The sequence below is a fragment of the Oryza brachyantha genome, chromosome 9, assembly GCF_000231095.2.
Source record: "Oryza brachyantha chromosome 9, ObraRS2, whole genome shotgun sequence".
Taxonomy (NCBI): Eukaryota; Viridiplantae; Streptophyta; class Magnoliopsida; order Poales; family Poaceae; genus Oryza; species Oryza brachyantha.
This window is the reverse complement of record NC_023171.2, coordinates 4,571,767-4,588,524: the sequence shown is the minus strand read 5'-3', so window position 1 is coordinate 4,588,524 and position 16,758 is coordinate 4,571,767. Positions and strand designations below refer to the sequence as shown.

Genomic DNA, 16,758 nt, shown 5'->3' with positions numbered 1-16,758 from the left:
TGGTTGTTTCTCAAACTGATCGACTTGCTGTGCTGCTACAACTTGGATGCCGAATATTTGAAAAGTTAGTGCTGGAAGCCTCGAGCTGAAGGCTGGAATTAGTTCCATCATCTTAAAAATATGAGCACTGAATTAGTGAGTCAGTATCCTACTAACAAAGCTACGAAAATCATCTATTTCCTAGCCTAGAACACAGCCTAGTGAAACCTTGGGCAGCTGATGGTCGCAGTTAGGGTTGAAAACGAAAACGGTATGGAAAATCTTGGCAGTCGTTTTTGTTTTTTCTTTTTGACTGTTTTAATTGGTAACAGTAATCCCTGTAAATAGTAATGGTAACGGTGAAGGTATCCGAAAATGGTAGCAAAAACGGTAATGCATTTTCTCTGACCATTTATTTTGTATTGGGCTAGAAATTTCTAAACGCCCAACCAGCCAGGTTCACAAAATTTTAGAAAGCCCAGTCAGGCGTCGGCCCATTAGCTCCTAACTCCTAATCGGCTAACCCTAACAGGTACGCACGATCTCACCAGTTAGAATCACCACGGACCATGGTGAGGAGCAGGGTTTGTGTTGCCGTGTTTACTGCCGCGGTAACCGTGCCCTCCTCGGAGGCACAGCTTTGGTAAGACACGGTAACCGAGTTTAAATTTGAGGAGAATTTAAAAAATTTGAGGAAATTTAACGAAAAAATATATGTGATATATGTTGATATATAATGTAGTTTTGTCAGAGAAATTAATCAAAAATATGTATTCTCGGCGTAATTAAAAATCATAAACGAGTATTTCAGGAAAGAAAATTAAAAATAGCCTATTGCAAGTAATATTTAATAGGAAGATGGTCAAGAATATTTTGTGTTGAGTCATTATTAATTTGCACTAGACACTAGGGTACATAATGTTGAAATACAAATATACAACGATGTATATATAAAAAATATGTATAGAGAAAAATTATACGTGCATCTTAGTACATACGTAATAGTTTTATTCGTAATAACGGGTAGTAGGTATAGTTGTGACGCACTAATCAAAATGAAGTTGTTGTTACTTGTTATTGGTGTGAATTATTTGGTGAAGGGTGATATGACGGAATATGTTTGTATGTTGCAATATCAAGGATTTAGAAAATGTCATGTGAAATTTTCTTGTTTTCTGTATAACATGTCCTATTTTTCCTATGTCATAAATATAGTCACAAAATATTTTCTTATTTTTCATGTATTTTTTTTAGATTTTTATTTTTATTTTTTGCATTTGACATCACACCCACGGTCTCCTCGCGGTAACCGCAGTTTCGGCTACAAAAACCGTGCGGGAAGCCGTGGTAACCGCCGTTCTCATGTGATGTTCCAATAAGCAGTTACCACAGTTGCTACGGCAAACCATGTGGTAAGCCACGAAAACCTCGTGAGTTTAAATTCAAATTTTTTGGATTCAAATTTATCACGGTTTTTGTGTTTCTTGTGGTTACCGTGCGGGATCCGCAGGAGCGCGGTGCCGCGGTTTTGGCGGCTTGCGCGGTAAGCGAAACCCTGGTGAGGAGACTCTGACGCCGCTGCTAGCAGGCATGCACCAACACGACAACACTACACCGCACTGCTGCCGCACCGTAAGCCATCGCACCGCCGCTGCTCCATGTGGCTGCGTCGTCAGCCGCCGTAGCGCCCTAAGCCATCTCTGCTCTGCACGACTGCCCAAATCTGTCGTTGGTACGGTCGGAAACGGTTAGAAAATTATATTTCCTATTTTTATTTTCATAATTTTTTGTTCGGAAACAAAAATAGAATAGTACATATGGAAATGGAAACGTTATCGGCGTTGTCGGAATTCCAGAAACGGTACCACCGAAACAGAAATGTATCTATAACAGTTGATAAGCGAAAGTGCATGTTGAAAATAACAATACATAGCATTATATAATAAGAATAAGTGCAGAACATATTGATAGCACCAGTTGTCCACTTCATACTCATGTTAGATCAATTAATACCATACTAAGTATAGACAATTAATAAAAGAGCGGCGATATGACAAACTGAGAATAAATTCGGTAAGTAATATAAAAGAGCATTAACATTAGCATGTATAATACAAGTACCGTTAAGTATAGGTTTTATACCTAACTTTATAATTTGTTTGCTAGGAGGCCAATCAGCCACGATTGATGGAATATTGTTATGACATGAGAAATCAAATTATTAGATATGTTTAATGGAATATTGTTACCATTTTAGAATCAAGGCGACTATGATATGGATCGACAACATGACCACCCACGCTAAAAGCCGATTCAGAAGCAACCGTTGAGACTTGCATGGCAAGCACATCTGGGCAAGCATGGAGAGAATAGGATATACATCTTTTCGATTCTTCCACCAAGCTAGAATATCAAATGAATTATCATTTCCTTTAGTAGCATGGATAGGAGCTTCTTATAAGTATTTGTCCAAATCATTTACTCTTTCGACATGTGCATTTGCTTCATCTTGATGTAGAAAATCATCCAATGCAGTAACCAATTTAGTTGGATCTTGATTGGCATCTGGTATAGTAGGCTCAGATTCATTGAATGTTGGCAGAGGTGCAGCAGAAACGTAGCAGTCATAGATATTCCTTGTGGTAGTGAGAAATGCATTGGCCTTCATAGGATGCATTTCTCTGTATGTGTATTTCATGTAAAATTTTACAATTTTCATCTTAAACCTAGGATCAAGAAAGCTTGCCACAACTAGAGCAGTGTTTGACATAATCTAGTACTTGTTAAACTTAGCTATCCTAAGTGTTGTCATGCTTCTAATAGTGTCATCATTAATTATCTTTGCCACGACTCCAATCAGTAAGTATAACCTTAATTTGAACAAATCCTTTATAAAATAAGTTTGCAGTAGAGTATAAATTACCAGAGAATAGCTTAGTAAGATCATGAAATATTTTCAACAATGCATGGATTTTTGTTGCTTTCTCCCACTCTTCAAGTGTTGGGAAAATTTCCTCATACTTGCGCCGGTCTAAGTTTGTAAGCCTATCAAAAGCAAACCTATAATATATAGCATCTACCTGCATGAGATAGGTTAAATTCTACCTTGTACTTGCATCACTTGGCAACCATTTATTTGTTTCTAACCCACACTCAGCTACACACTTCAAGAACTCCCACTGCAACAAAGAGTTCTTTAAAGAAGTACAAATGCTTTTATATTCTGAATTGTTCTATCAATTTGTTGCAAACCATCTTTAGCAACCAAGTTTAGTATGTGGTTGACACATCTAACATGAAAAAAAAACATCACATACTGGGGAACCATACTTCTTGAGTTCAGATATTATATCCTTAACAACAACATCATTTGCAGCTACGTTGTCAAGAGTCAAAGAAGACATTTTTTTCTCGACAAACCATCTCAACAAACTAGTCATAAAAACATCAGACAGTCTAGTACTTGTGTGCCGTCCTCCCACATGAAAAAAGTTGACAATTCTTTTTCGAATACACCAATCATCATCGATCCAATGCAATGCGATACACATGTATCATTTGTTCTGATTAGAAGTCCACATATCGATTGTTGCACTAATGCAGGATTTGACAGTTTTAAAGTATGCATACAACTCAGCTTTTTTTTCCAGTAGATCTCATATATATCTTTTCTAATAGTAACACGGGACCTCAATGAAAAGTTAGGACACAATGACTTAATGAAATCAACAAATATTCATGCTCAACCATATTAAATGGGTACTGATGTATGATTATTGCCAAGTAGAACTTTCTCAAGATATCTTCCAGATCATACCTGAAAGGTTCAGCAATAGTGATGGCCTTTTCCCCGTCTTTCTCTAATTTGAGTAGTTACTAGCCTTTCACAACACTGTGATGTAAACTGAGGTGACTCCAAAATGGACTGTTCCATGATTACTCTCACATCTATTTTTGTATGTGCACCTCTTGAATTGGTAATATGCCCACTCCTGTTTGTTAGTCTTCCCACCATCTTCTATAGTCTCTTTGACCTTTTTGTTTGAAGTACCGCCATACCTCAGATGTCGATTCCTTCTTTTTTGCAGGACGGCCGTTGCCATCATCATCATCAAAGGTTGGAGGAGGATGAGGTGCTGCTGATTAAGGTGTGGATGATGATGCAGTCACCACTTGATTATGGCTTGCACTTTCACTAACAGGATCTTGACAACCTAAACAAATCAGGCAATACTATATTATGAACCCAACATAATCAAACACATCACAGATTCACATATTCAATTTTGCTCAAATTGACAAATGAATACCTGGAGTGGATTGAGATTGATTGCTGGAAAGTCAGGATGCAGTTCCATCGGATGGATCAATAAGGTGATGTTTTGAGCTCTTTCCCCCTACAGGTGCCATCGTGCATTCATGCTTCTCCGATGACACCATGGAATGTCTAGCACTCTAGCGGAGGGGCAGATGCGTGGCGCTGCGGAGGTCAGCGACGGCGGTGCAGTTGTGCAGAGCAGGCGAACAAAGTAGAGCAGCAACTCGGGTTAAAATGGTTTGGAAAGTCCCAACCATACCGGTTGTTGCTTTCGTATCTTCCGACCATACCGGCTTCTCAGTACAATATTTGATTGTGTTGTTTTCAACCATATCATGTTTATATTTAAATGAATGAGTGAAACTAGTTATCTCAATACAATATTTTATTCCATGGTTTTAGAGGCTAACATATCACTTAAATATTTTATCCAAGTGACAAATAAAAGTTAATTAAAAGTTTGAAGATGAAACAAACTAATATTTGTGAAAGTTTCAATCTAATTTCACTGTGTAGGTAATTGTGTACACCAAGTTTTATTCATATAAAACTAAACTAGATTGAAACCCATATAAAACATACATCAACGATGACCGCGGCTACGGTGGGAAGCAAGCAATCCTTTTTCCTTCGTGTTGCTCCTTTGGGTATATAATCATGCAAAGCTTCCACATGCACAATATGCTCAGTGTATTGCCCAACCGCGTGTAACACAAGCTAGTCTATGTCAGGTCAGCACACAAGTCTATACACTGAAAAATACAAAGCAAAACAACAGGATTACAACTATAATATATAAGTTTGTGTTACAGCTTATACACGTTACAATGACAAAATGTAATAGCTTTTAATCGCAGTACAAATAGAAAATAGATCCTTCACAATACACACATCACCATATATAGACAAACAAAATGACATTCACGTAAACCATCATGGCAAATACACCACCACAGTACATAAATCAACATGGCCATGGAGCAACATGCAGACTTGCAGTGGACATTCCAGAACCTTCAATTACACTTTCGATGCTTCGACGAAAATTATACGATGACAGGTAACCATCAGACGGTGTGATGAGCACTTGATGGTTTGTTTTGTGTTGGTCTAACTTCCATTAAATAGCTAGCTGATTCAATGAGACATAATTTCTTCGTCTGGCGTCACCTGATCAATGCAATTTGCATGGGAAAGGTATATATCAGTGTTGTTAAAATAGAAATTACGCGTGCATTACCAATGACTTGCTATCTTAATATTTAAAAGTCATTGTGCAACAAACTCAAAAAAAAATACACTATGGGGAATATAAAGTTGTATGAGGTTGTGGTCTATCGGTAAAAAAACCTTTTGGTTTCACTCAGTCTGTCGGTATATGTAGTGGCACACTATCTGCCAGTAGAAAAATAAATTTCAGCACACTATCTGTCGACAAAGATTGATGGCAAATTATCTGCCACTAATAGGATGATCCTATCAATTTGTGTGTTGCAAGGTCTATATATACTGAAAAAATGACGTGGCCCAAATAGTCCTAGCGGGAGGGAAGACGCGCCATGTGAAAAATTGAGCACATGTGGAAATTGTGCAGTGGCCCAATAATTCTCCTCTGCCTCCCTCCTTCTCCCTAACTACATATAGGTGCTGTCTTCTCTCCCTCTCCATCCATGCCTCAGATCTGAAACAATCCCCAATCCAAACCCTAGCTAGTAGCAGCATCGTCTCCCCCAGTCCTCTTGCTGTGCGCCACCTACAGCTCCTCTTCCCCCTCTTTTGCTCCTTGCCTTCTCCCCAGCATCCATGAGAAGACTCCGTTGTTTCACCCTAGAGCCGCCTCACACCTGAGTCCACCTCCTCACGTCTCCATGGAACTTTGTGGAAATATTTTCCATCAAGACTCTTTCTTTCTATCCTCCACTGAGTAGTACTACATTTTGGACAGGAAATACAATTTTTATATTGTTTCCAAAATAATATGAAATCATTTTTACAAGCATGAATATTTATGTACCCAAGACCTAGAGATTTTACTGTCTTCTTTGTTTCATATAAGTTTTTGGGTAGTGCTGCACCTTCAGAAAATGCCTCTAAGCAAGTCTAGTAGTATGTCAAAGCTTTTATCATTATCCTCCAAGACATTTAGTATGAAGCAAATAGACTAAGAAATTTAGTTTAAGAAGGTCTTGCAACCAGGTATAGCTCTTGACTTACGTCATCTACCAGTCTATAAAAGTCACCTGCATGGTTGTTGGCATCACTTGAACAACCATCAGTAAGATTTCCCTCTCCATTCTGATCTGTACCATGTGCCATGTCTCTAATCATTTCAGGAATTTCATCACAATCATCTACTCTCTCTTCTACTTGAACATGTCTGATGTGAAGCATGATGCACAAAAGCTGATGGTGCTTCCTCATGAAATATCCATAGCTTGTACCCATGCCTAAATACCTCACATATCAAGTGTTCAATTATAATGTTTGCTTCTAGCCATGCACAGTTCACACACTTCTTGCAAGGACACAATATTTTATTTACTTTAGCTGAATGGGTAAAAGCAAACTCTATAAAATTATTGACCCCTTGTATGTACTCAGGTGTGTTCCTGAAATACCATCCTATTAGAGTTGGCAAAAATGAAGACAGTGAGGCTAAACAATTCTATACTTGTATTTGTTTACTGTACCTAGGCAGGCCCATCAATCCCTTATCCATGCTTGACTTTTTTTACTATGAAATACTACGTTTGCAATGTCTGTATGTAACATCCATGGAAATTATTAGCATAGATACTGTAAAAAACAAAAATAGTTTCCATAGCTCTCCCTGTCCAATATACATTCCAATACCCATTCAATAAATTTATTCTGACCATACAGGTAAGAAACGAATGTTTAAGAGCCAGGGAAACACATTTCTACCTTGTAGTAGTGTGTATAGTTGCTCCTTATGATTTGCTTCCAACCTTCTTCAAAGATCTATTAGTGCCTCCAACTATTCAGAAAGATCCCCTCCAATTCTGGATAAGAAATAGACAGTTTTAAATCTAATATAAGCAATATATTGCTCTTTATCAATGCAAAATAAGAAAAATCAAATAGAAATGAAATTAGTTTACTAAACATGGTTAGTTCAGTCCTCACGTTAATAAATAACCAATTTTATTTTCACTTGGAACTCCAGACAAAAATTAAAACTCACAGGTTAATAAAAACATTTGTATTTTCAGATAGGATTCAAGAAATAAAATAAAACTAACATCCAACCAATGACTGAATTAATCTTTAGTACAAAGAAAACTACAGGGATACAGCAAGATTTCAGACAAACAAATCATAGTCACATCAGTTGTTCTGCTATTAATATAAGCTATGAAAAATATATGCCTATAAATGTTCAAGCATCTCACAACTACTTGACTTACATAATTAGATAAAGAGATCCGGGTTAGCATACCTTACCCAGGAAGCCAAGAAGACAGAAATGAAGCTACTAACACCATAATTACTGAGGATGGATCTGCAATGGCGAAAGCAAAATAAATTAAAAATATTTTTAGCACATACGAATGCACAGAAACAAAACTAAGATCGATATACCCTGTGTCTGCCACATAACCAAATTTGTCTCAAGAAAAACTTGAGATAGGTAAGGGCAAGAGATAGCACTAGGAGGGGAAGGGAATCAAGGATAACCTTGGGTTGCTATTTCTAGTGGCCACAGAACACTGTCTTGAACTTCAGATTATAACTACAACAATGCAATCCACAGTCCTAGGATAGAATATAATTGGGGCTAATTGCTTACTCGATGGCATAGAGATGCTGCTTCTAGTACTTGAGTGCTACGAGCTAGAAGTTCCATGCTGGAGCCTCCTTGGGGCTGTGTGGAGGTGGACTTAGCTGTGAGATGGCTCTAGGGTGAAACAATGGAGGCTTCTCATGGATGCTGGGGAGGAGGCAAGGAGCAGGACAGGGGGAAGGGGAGCTATAGGGGGCGCACAGCAAAAGGACTGAGGGGGATGATGCAACTGCTAGCTAGGGTTTGGATTGGGGATTGTTTCATAGCTGAGGCATGGATGGAGATGGAGAGAAGATAGCACCTATCTGCAGTGAGGGGAGAAGGAGGGAGGCGGAGGAGAATTATTGGGCCACTGCACAATTTCCACCTGCGCTCAATTTTTCACATGGCGCGTCTTCCCTCCCGCTAGGACTATTTGGGGCGCGCCATTTTTTCGGTGTATATAGACATTGCAACTGACATGATCATCCTATTAGTGACAGATAACTTGCCATCAATGTTTGCTGACAGACTGTGCTGAAATTTATTTTTCTACTGGCAGACAGTGTGCCAGATGGAATGAGTGAAACCAAAAAGTTTTTTACTGGTAGACCACAACCTCCTCTATGGTGTTGTGGTGTACTGCTACCAAAAACTTTAACTAAAATAAGTCATGGGCTCAGCGCCATCTGTGTTGACACTCGACAGGCTGAGCCAATCCCCATATCGACGTGATAGGGATCTCAGCGCTAATTTAGGTGGCGCTGACCTATTCAAGCTCAAGCCAAAGATATTGGCACTGAGATCCCCAAAGCCAAGGCAGAACACCATCGGCCACCACGTCTCCAAAGCTAAAGATCTTTCGCATTGATTTTGAACAAGTCAGCGTCACACAATTTGGCGCTGAGATCCCTGCCACGTCGATACTGGGATTGGCTCGGTCTCCATGCTAGCAAGGATCTAGCGCCAACACGGGTGACGTCTCCATGTAGGTCCTCAGCGTCAAAGACTATGGTGCTGAGCCCACGACGTAATTTTGGTTAAAGTTTTTGGCACGGACTAGTTTTAAAATAAGTTTTTTAAACGGAACAATTTACCAAAAAAGCGGCTAACTGTAAGCATCGCCTGAATAAAATCTTATTGAGGTTATTCACTGATATTACACGCAATACACACAAAACAGGAGAAGATCGGGAAACTAAAAGGTACGTACGTACTGAGTAAAATTACTATAAGAGTATTATTGATAGCTGAAATAGTTGGTACTCCCTCCGTTTCACAATATAAGACTTTTTAGCCTTATCTAGATTTATATACATGCTAATTAATCTAGACACACACACACACACACACACACACACATATATATATATATATATATATATATATATATAAACTAGAAAACGTGACCTGTGACCTGCGCATATTGCATGGCTAGCATCATTATAAATTGTAGCTATATAGGATGATAATAATTACTTTTTAATTGTTAATTTGAATTTAATTTTTTCTAAATTATATTTTTACATTAAACTAGGGCCGTCAAAAAAGCTCAAAGCTCGTGAGTTACTTGAGCTCGGCTCGTTTCAGGCTTGGTTCGAGTTTCTAACGAGCCAAGCCCGAGCCTGATCCTAAGCTCGCGAGCTTTTTTGAGCCGAGCTCGAGCTTCTCACAAGCTTACCTATATATGCTATTTTTATTTTTCTTTGATGAAATAGTATATTAAGAATATATTATTATATATTTAAATGATAAATTAGTTTATATGGGCATTTTATAATAATTTTAAATTTTATTTATAATTTATTTAATATGATTTACTTGAAATTATTGTTTTTGTCAAAAACAAATATCATCAAAATAACTATCATATACTCTAACCGAGCTCGAGCCGAGCCTGCCTAAGAGTTCGAATGTTTGGTAGGCTTGATTCGAGCTCGGCTTGAGCTTATGTCGAGCTCGAGCCTAGACAGGCTGGCTCACTCGAGCTCGGCTCGTTCACAACCTACATGGAACCCTATTTACATGTATTCTAAACTATACTCGTACCTAAACTCTTTTCTATATAATATTTAATTTATAATTAAAGTTTTAGACTCTTCCCTCTTTATCAATTATTTTAAAATTTTTAATCCAGATATGAATATTTCTAAATTGTACTTACACATAGACTCTGTTTTATTTTTCTTTATTTTTAATTCCTATACTATATTTCTAATCTGGTTTTTTAACCGAAATTTTAGATGTTTCTAAATTGGACTCTTCCATTAATGCCAATTATTTAAAATTTTTGATCTGAGATTTATTTACGTATGGACTCTTTTTTATTATTTTTCTTTATTTTTAGTTCTGAAATTATATTTATAATCTAATTATTTTTAACGAGAATTTTAGATGTTTCAAATTGTATTTATAGATGAACTATGTCCTCAATATCAATTATTTTATAATTTTTTATCTGAGATTTAGATTTTTTTCTGAACTTTATTACGCATGTAATCTTTTTTATGTTAGATAATTCTAAAATATATTTATATATTGACCTTTTCTCTCTTTTTTTCCATTTTTTAACCAAAATTTTAGATCTTTCTAAATTATATTTATAGATAGACTCTTTCCTCAATATTAATTATTTTAAAAATTTTAATTGAGATTTGAATTTTTTTCTAAACTGTATTTACACATGGACTCTTTTTTTCTTTATTTTTAATTCCTAAGTTGTATTTTAATTTGGTTCTTTTTAACGAAATTTTAGATGTTTCTGAGTTGTATTTTAGTGTGAATGGTGATGATAGTTCTTCTGCCCTTCTTGTTTTCGATTGGCGGGCAAAGCCAAGCCAGACACGCAGACAGGCGAAGCGAGGAGCTAATCGTCTCCGCGGATGGCCGTTGTATTCTCTCTGTTTTTTTTTCTCTCTATCCGCGGATGGCAGTTGTTTTCTTTTTTTTTTTCTCTATCCGATTCTGTGGCGGAACCAGGATCTCTCTAAGCCTAGGGTTTAAACTACGGCTTACAATTTCGGTTTGCACATTTCAATTGGAAGGAGGGGCAAAATTTCTGGATTTCAGAGCTTTCGAATCAAAGTTTTCAAATTCAATTTTGAAGTTTAGTCAAAATTTCTGAAAAAATACAAAAAAATAGAAAAAATGCAGAGAAGAGGGAAAGAGAGGGCGAGGAGAGGGGATAACCGGTTATGACCTGCCGCTGCCGCCGCCTACCCTTCGCGGCTTCCCCCGTCGCCGCCGGCACCGCCTTCCCCTCGCCAAGCCGCAGCCGTCGCCTTCTCCTCCCACCACCACCGATCCGCCGCGGCTTTCCCCTCCCCCTGCTGCTAGCGCCGCGGCCTTCCCCTCTCCCTCCAGCCCATGCCGCCGCCGTCGCCATGCCCTCCCGGGCCCCGGCCTCCCCCTGCCGCCAGCGCTACCGCCGTCGCCATGCCCTCCCGGGCCCCGGCCTCCCCCTGCCTCCAGCGCCCCCGCCTTCCCCTCTCCCTCCAGCCCGCGCCGTCGTCGTCGCCATGCCCTCCCGGCCTCCCCCTGCCGCCAACGCCGCCGCCTTCCTCTCCCTGTCATCCGTCATCCACCGCCCGTTGAGAGAGAGATAGAGAGAGACTGGTGTGGAGAGAGACCACTCATGTGCTAGGGTTTTGCCATTTTGGGCTAGACAAGGTGCCGACGGGCTGTTGGGCTGAGAAATTACAGCCCAAAATGAGTGAGGCTGGATCTGTAATTCTCAGAAATATATGTGGACTCCTTCCCTGTTAGCCGGCTCACGAGTGGGGCTTGGGCCCTAGTTGCCCTAGGCCCGGTTCCGTCCCTGGTCCGATTCATTTTTTTTTCCTTTTTTCTCCTATTTTTTTTCGATTAATATCAAAATTTCTAGTCCCGTGAGAGACAATGTGAAGGCTTATTTTCCTATACTTTATATATATATATATATATATATATGATAGATTATAAATATTTATTAATTGATGAAAGACGGGAAAGTCTTGCGATTGCGATATGAAACAGAGGCAGTAGTTTAGAGCTTGTCAACTTTAGTTACTGGTTCTAGCTCAGCTTGCTCTCCGTCGGAGGCGGTGACGAACCTCCTCCAGAACCAGTGCTGCGACCACAGCCTTCCTACCTGCTCGATAGGCAGGCCCTTGGTCTCCGGCAGCAGCAGGTAGACGAAGGCGGTCATGGCCACAAGCCACGCCGCGAAGAAGAAGAAGATGCCGGCCTTCATGCGGCACAGCACGGGCAGGAACAACTGCGCCACGGCCGTCGTCATCAGGAAGTTCACCGCCACCGTGATGCTCTGCCCGGCCGACCTCACCTCCAGCGGGAAGATCTCGCTCGGCACCAGCCACCCGAGCGGGCCCCACGACCACGCGAAGCCGGCCACGTAGACGGCGATGAGGAAGATGAGCACGAACGCGCACGTCCTGCTCACCTGCCCGTGGTCGCCGAGCTGGGTGGTCATGATGCCTCCGATCATGAGCTGTGACGCCAGCATCTGGACGCCGCCGACGAGGAACAGCGTCCTCCGGCCGAACCGGTCGACGAGGAACATGGACAGCAACGTCGACGTCGTGCCGACGAGGCCCGTCACGACCACCGACAGCAGCGACGCGCTCTCTCCCATTCCGATTGTGCGCAGCAGCACCGGCGCGTAGAACGAGATCGCGTTGATCCCGGTCACCTACATATGTACGCCAAAGTTTATAATTAAATTTCAAAATTGTTGTTCAGGTACGAAATTAAAGAGCATATATATATATCGATGACCTGAGACTGATCGACCGACCTGTTGGAAGAAGGGTATCATGATGGCCATGGCGAGCTGGGGGCGGTACTGCCGCTGGGTGACGATCATGTGCATGCCGCGGCGGCTGCTCGCCCGCTCTCTATTGGCGGCGGCAATGTCGTTCAGTTCGTCTTCGACGTCGTGGATCCCTCGGATCTTTCTCAGAAGCACCCTGACTGTGTCGTGGTCTTTGCCCTGCTGGAGTACGCTGTTGGGCGTCTCCGGGAGGAAGAGCGCGCCGAGGGTGAGGAACCCGCCGGGGACGGCGGCGGCGGCGAGGGAGACGCGCCATCCCCAGCCTTGCCTGATCTTCTGCGTGAAGAAGTTGGTGAGGCGGGCGGTGACGGCGCCGATGCCGACGCACAGCTGGAAGCCGTTGCTGAAGGCTCCTCGGTGCAGCGGTGGCGCCATCTCCGACATGTATAGCGGCACCGCCTACATGCACATGCATACCCAGCAGAGTTGTATGTTAGCTGAAGCTTTCTACTTCTTTATTCCGCACATCTTCATTGAAGATGGTTTGAAACGTGCATATATGAGATTTTGTAATGAAAATATAAGATGTTTTTAGTGAACTTGACACATAAAAAAATCTCAAATAAAACTTTATGAAATATGAAGTTTTAGATCTTATCAAAACATACAATTTTCAAATAATGCTCATATTTGTTCAACTTTATATCAAAAATTAGTTGTAGATATATATTATTTTAGAATTTAATTTTTCCATAGGAACCATTACGAGGTCCACTATAAAAATTAACTTTCCCATACGGGCCTCTTAGTTGCCCGTTTGAGATAACACAATTTCATAGGTGGGCTATATCCTCCCCTGATCGATGGCCGAGCACATGACAGGCGGTTTATCTACTAATCCGGCGGAACCATGGAGGAGGCTCGTCGTTTTATTTGAGGAATTTTATGGTACTTGAGTAGGTGCCGAGAGATATCAAAATTTTAGTGTAAAATTTGGTATCTACTAGTATCTAAGATATCAAGAGGTACTAAATTCATATAGAGAAAAGTGGTATCTTCTGATATCTTATCAAGTACCATAAAATTCCTTTTTTTTTTGCATACTGACTCCTACTTAGAGTTCAATTTCCAAATCAAGTTTGGAAGTGAAGCTTTGTGGGGTGTTAGTTTTTTTTTCCTTTTTAAAGCAATTTTGAGGGTTAATTAGGTGACTGTTGAGCAATTATATCACTATTTCTATCTCTCACGTGTTCATATATATCTGAAAAGTAACATTACAGTCCAAAAAAAGGTACTACGAGATACCAAAATTGTCTCTCGGTACCTACTTAACTGTAAAATTGTTCATATCTGAAATATCAATTGAGTAGTGCCTTGGGGCATAGGTGGCTTAGTGGTGCCTAAGCTCTCCGGAGTCATCTTCCCAACCGTTCCAGCTGCCTCATGTCAAAATTCCATCCGTTGGTAAAAATCTTACAAACAATATGTTACCTCACATATAATGGGTCTATAGGTTTATAACTTCATTTGGGACGCCGGTGCAAGTGCGGCTATGTGAGGTGCATCCCAATCTGGTGGAGCACAATCGTATGAACCACTTTAACATCCTCCTACCTTCTTAAAATAGTTAGATACCTCTTCAGTGTTTCTAAGGGTTTTGTTTAGATCAAAGATTAGCTTCACTAATTTTCTACATAATATCATGATTGGTTAAATCACTTGTTTATTCTTTGCGGAACCTCAACTTATCATTTATATTAAATTTCTACTTGCAATATCAAATTATTTTTTTCCTTTTCTTAGTTGTTTCTTGTGTTTGCTCATAGGAATAAGTTTAATATATATCAGTTACTAAGGCGTAACACAACATCTCAATATGGTTACAGTTGGATGGTCAATGTTCCTCCCAATCTTACTATTTATCATCAATTTATCGAAAAATGAGCCAATCAGAACCATAAGTTTATCGAAAGGAACTTAGACCTTTACCCGTTATTAAACTGAAAAAGCAGTTAGCTAGGATGCAGGTAGTTATAAATTAGTTTTGAATGACAAAATAAAATGGAATTGTAATTAATCCTATACCTGATTGCCGAAGCCCAGCCCAACGCCGAGCAGCACCCTGCCCAAGATCACCATGGAGAGATTCACCGCAGTTCCCCCGATCGCCGAACCGGCGAGGATCGCGGTCCCTGCGACGATCATCGACGGCCGGCGGCCGCACCTTGCTGTGACCCAGGAAGCCAGGAACGTGGTGACGAGGCCGGCGATGTAGAGAGAGGACGTGAAGGCGGTGAGCAGCTCGCTGTCGAACTTGCAGTAGTTGCTGACGCTCGTCCCCTCCATCCTCCGGTACACATCCGGGAAGAACTTCCGCAGGAATCCGTCCATGGACGTCACGCCGCCTGCGTAAACCCACACAAATCATCCAACTCCATCGTCCGTCGTGCTCCTCCACACCTCGATCGAATGGCATACTGCTATATATCAATATCATATCACGTGTGGTGTGGTTGCCAGATATATATTTTTTTGAATGAGAGGTACTTGGATTGATTAATTTCCATTAATTACCAGAAGAGAAACAAAGAAGTTTGCCGATCGGGATAAGCTTCAGTACTCTATGTTACGCACCAGAGACGCCGATGTCGTACCCGAAGATGACCCCGCCCATGCCCGCCGTGATGCAGGAGAGGGTGACGAAGGCGGTGACTCGTCCTCCATAGCGGCGCGGCGCCTCCTTGTTCTCCGCAACGACAGTGCAGACCGCCATGGTTGAGCGCTTGCAGCATGCGAGGTTTGCACTACGTACCTTAGCTGCTAGCTAGCGGCTATGATCATTACATGCTTATCTTTCTGATCAACATGTGTGGATGGTATCATGGTGGGAGAACGCCGTGAAACATTCACAAGGAAAGTCCAAAACTAACCTCTCCTAGTTTGTTCCTGTCTTGAGAGTATTATTGGACAAATGGAAGAGACGAAATTCAATCACAAAAGGTAGTACTTCCTCTGTTTTTTTTTTCAGATGGAATTGGATTTATGCGTGGCCATTCGTCGTATTTAGAAATTTATATAACTATTAATTATTGTATTGTGAATTGATTTATTTCTCACGATATTTTTAGCACGATTTACAATTTTGCATATTTGCATAAAATTTTAAATAATAACAATGGTCAAACATATTTAAAAGTTAACGTTATCAAATAAAAACAAGAGAGACTATATCAATCAACCATAGTTAATAAATAAAAAAAATTATTATCCTTGAAAAATTACTACAGTTGAATGTTTGGTACATTAAGATGTACTATTTATTAAAGATTAAAAATAATAACTCCGCGCGCCACCTTAGCAACTATAAATATTAAAAAACAAATACAAGCGTTTATGTAAACCTTTGATGACAACGGTTTTGTTAAATTTGATCAGTTCTTTTTATATTTAGATAAATGTTTATATGATGAACTTTTCTACCAACGTTAAGAAGGTATCAACAGTATCATATTTCTATTGTAAAAGTGTCTCCACGTGCTATGTCAAATACCGTCAAATTTCTCTTATATTGTACCGCCTCTGTTCTATAATATACATATTTTTAGAGTTTAAATTTGTTCTAAAGTAATTTTTCCACCTTATTTATTTCTATTTTAACCAATCGTAACCATATTTCATTTAATTTGTCCAATCTCTTTTTATTCGTATCCAACCAATTTCAGTCTTTCGCAACCCTGGATAATTTTTATAGAAATATCTTGAAATGATTATAGTCTATGACGGGACAGTATTTGGCTGAATGTGCCGATATCATATTAGGATCGAGCCTTTCCTAGGTATTTTGACCTACTCGCTCTTGTCGATGTCGTGCCCTAGTCTTTCAGCTGGCCGGTGTCGTACTCTTTGCTC

At 40.2% G+C, this 16,758-nt stretch overlaps 1 protein-coding gene across 13 annotated transcripts; it reads right to left on the bottom strand.

Annotated features, from left to right (window-relative positions):
• Positions 1-5,057: 5,057 nt before the first annotated feature.
• Positions 5,058-15,821, bottom strand: LOC102715880 (hexose carrier protein HEX6-like). Of its 13 annotated transcripts, none has more exons than XM_040527288.1 (7): positions 15,484-15,819; positions 14,935-15,254; positions 12,874-13,308; positions 12,173-12,768; positions 7,758-7,820; positions 7,223-7,320; positions 5,058-5,467 (listed from the first exon to the last, which is right to left on the bottom strand). In XM_040527288.1, the coding sequence occupies exons 1-6, from the start codon at positions 15,620-15,622 to the stop codon at positions 7,296-7,298; spliced, it is 1,578 nt and encodes a 525-aa protein (XP_040383222.1). In that variant the 5' UTR covers positions 15,623-15,819; the 3' UTR covers positions 5,058-5,467; positions 7,223-7,295. The 13 variants fall into 13 exon arrangements, with proteins under 13 accessions (XP_040383222.1, XP_040383232.1, XP_040383235.1 ...); XM_040527298.1 differs by having other exon boundaries at positions 14,935-15,326; positions 15,484-15,566; XM_040527301.1 differs by having other exon boundaries at positions 14,935-15,329; positions 15,424-15,565.
• Between the last annotated feature and the right edge of the window lie 937 nt (positions 15,822-16,758).

Coding starts and splice junctions, on each gene's coding strand:
- LOC102715880 (XM_040527288.1), bottom strand. CDS start 15,622: ATGGCGGTCTGCACTGTCGTTGCGGAGAACAAGGAGGCGCCGCGCCGC. Junction 13,309..14,934: donor GGCTGGGCTTCGGCAATCAG/GTATAGGATTAA, acceptor ATGTGCATGTAG/GCGGTGCCGCTATACATGTC. Junction 7,821..12,172: donor CAGCACTGGTTCTGGAGGAG/GTTCGTCACCGC, acceptor TCGCCATTGCAG/ATCCATCCTCAGTAATTATG.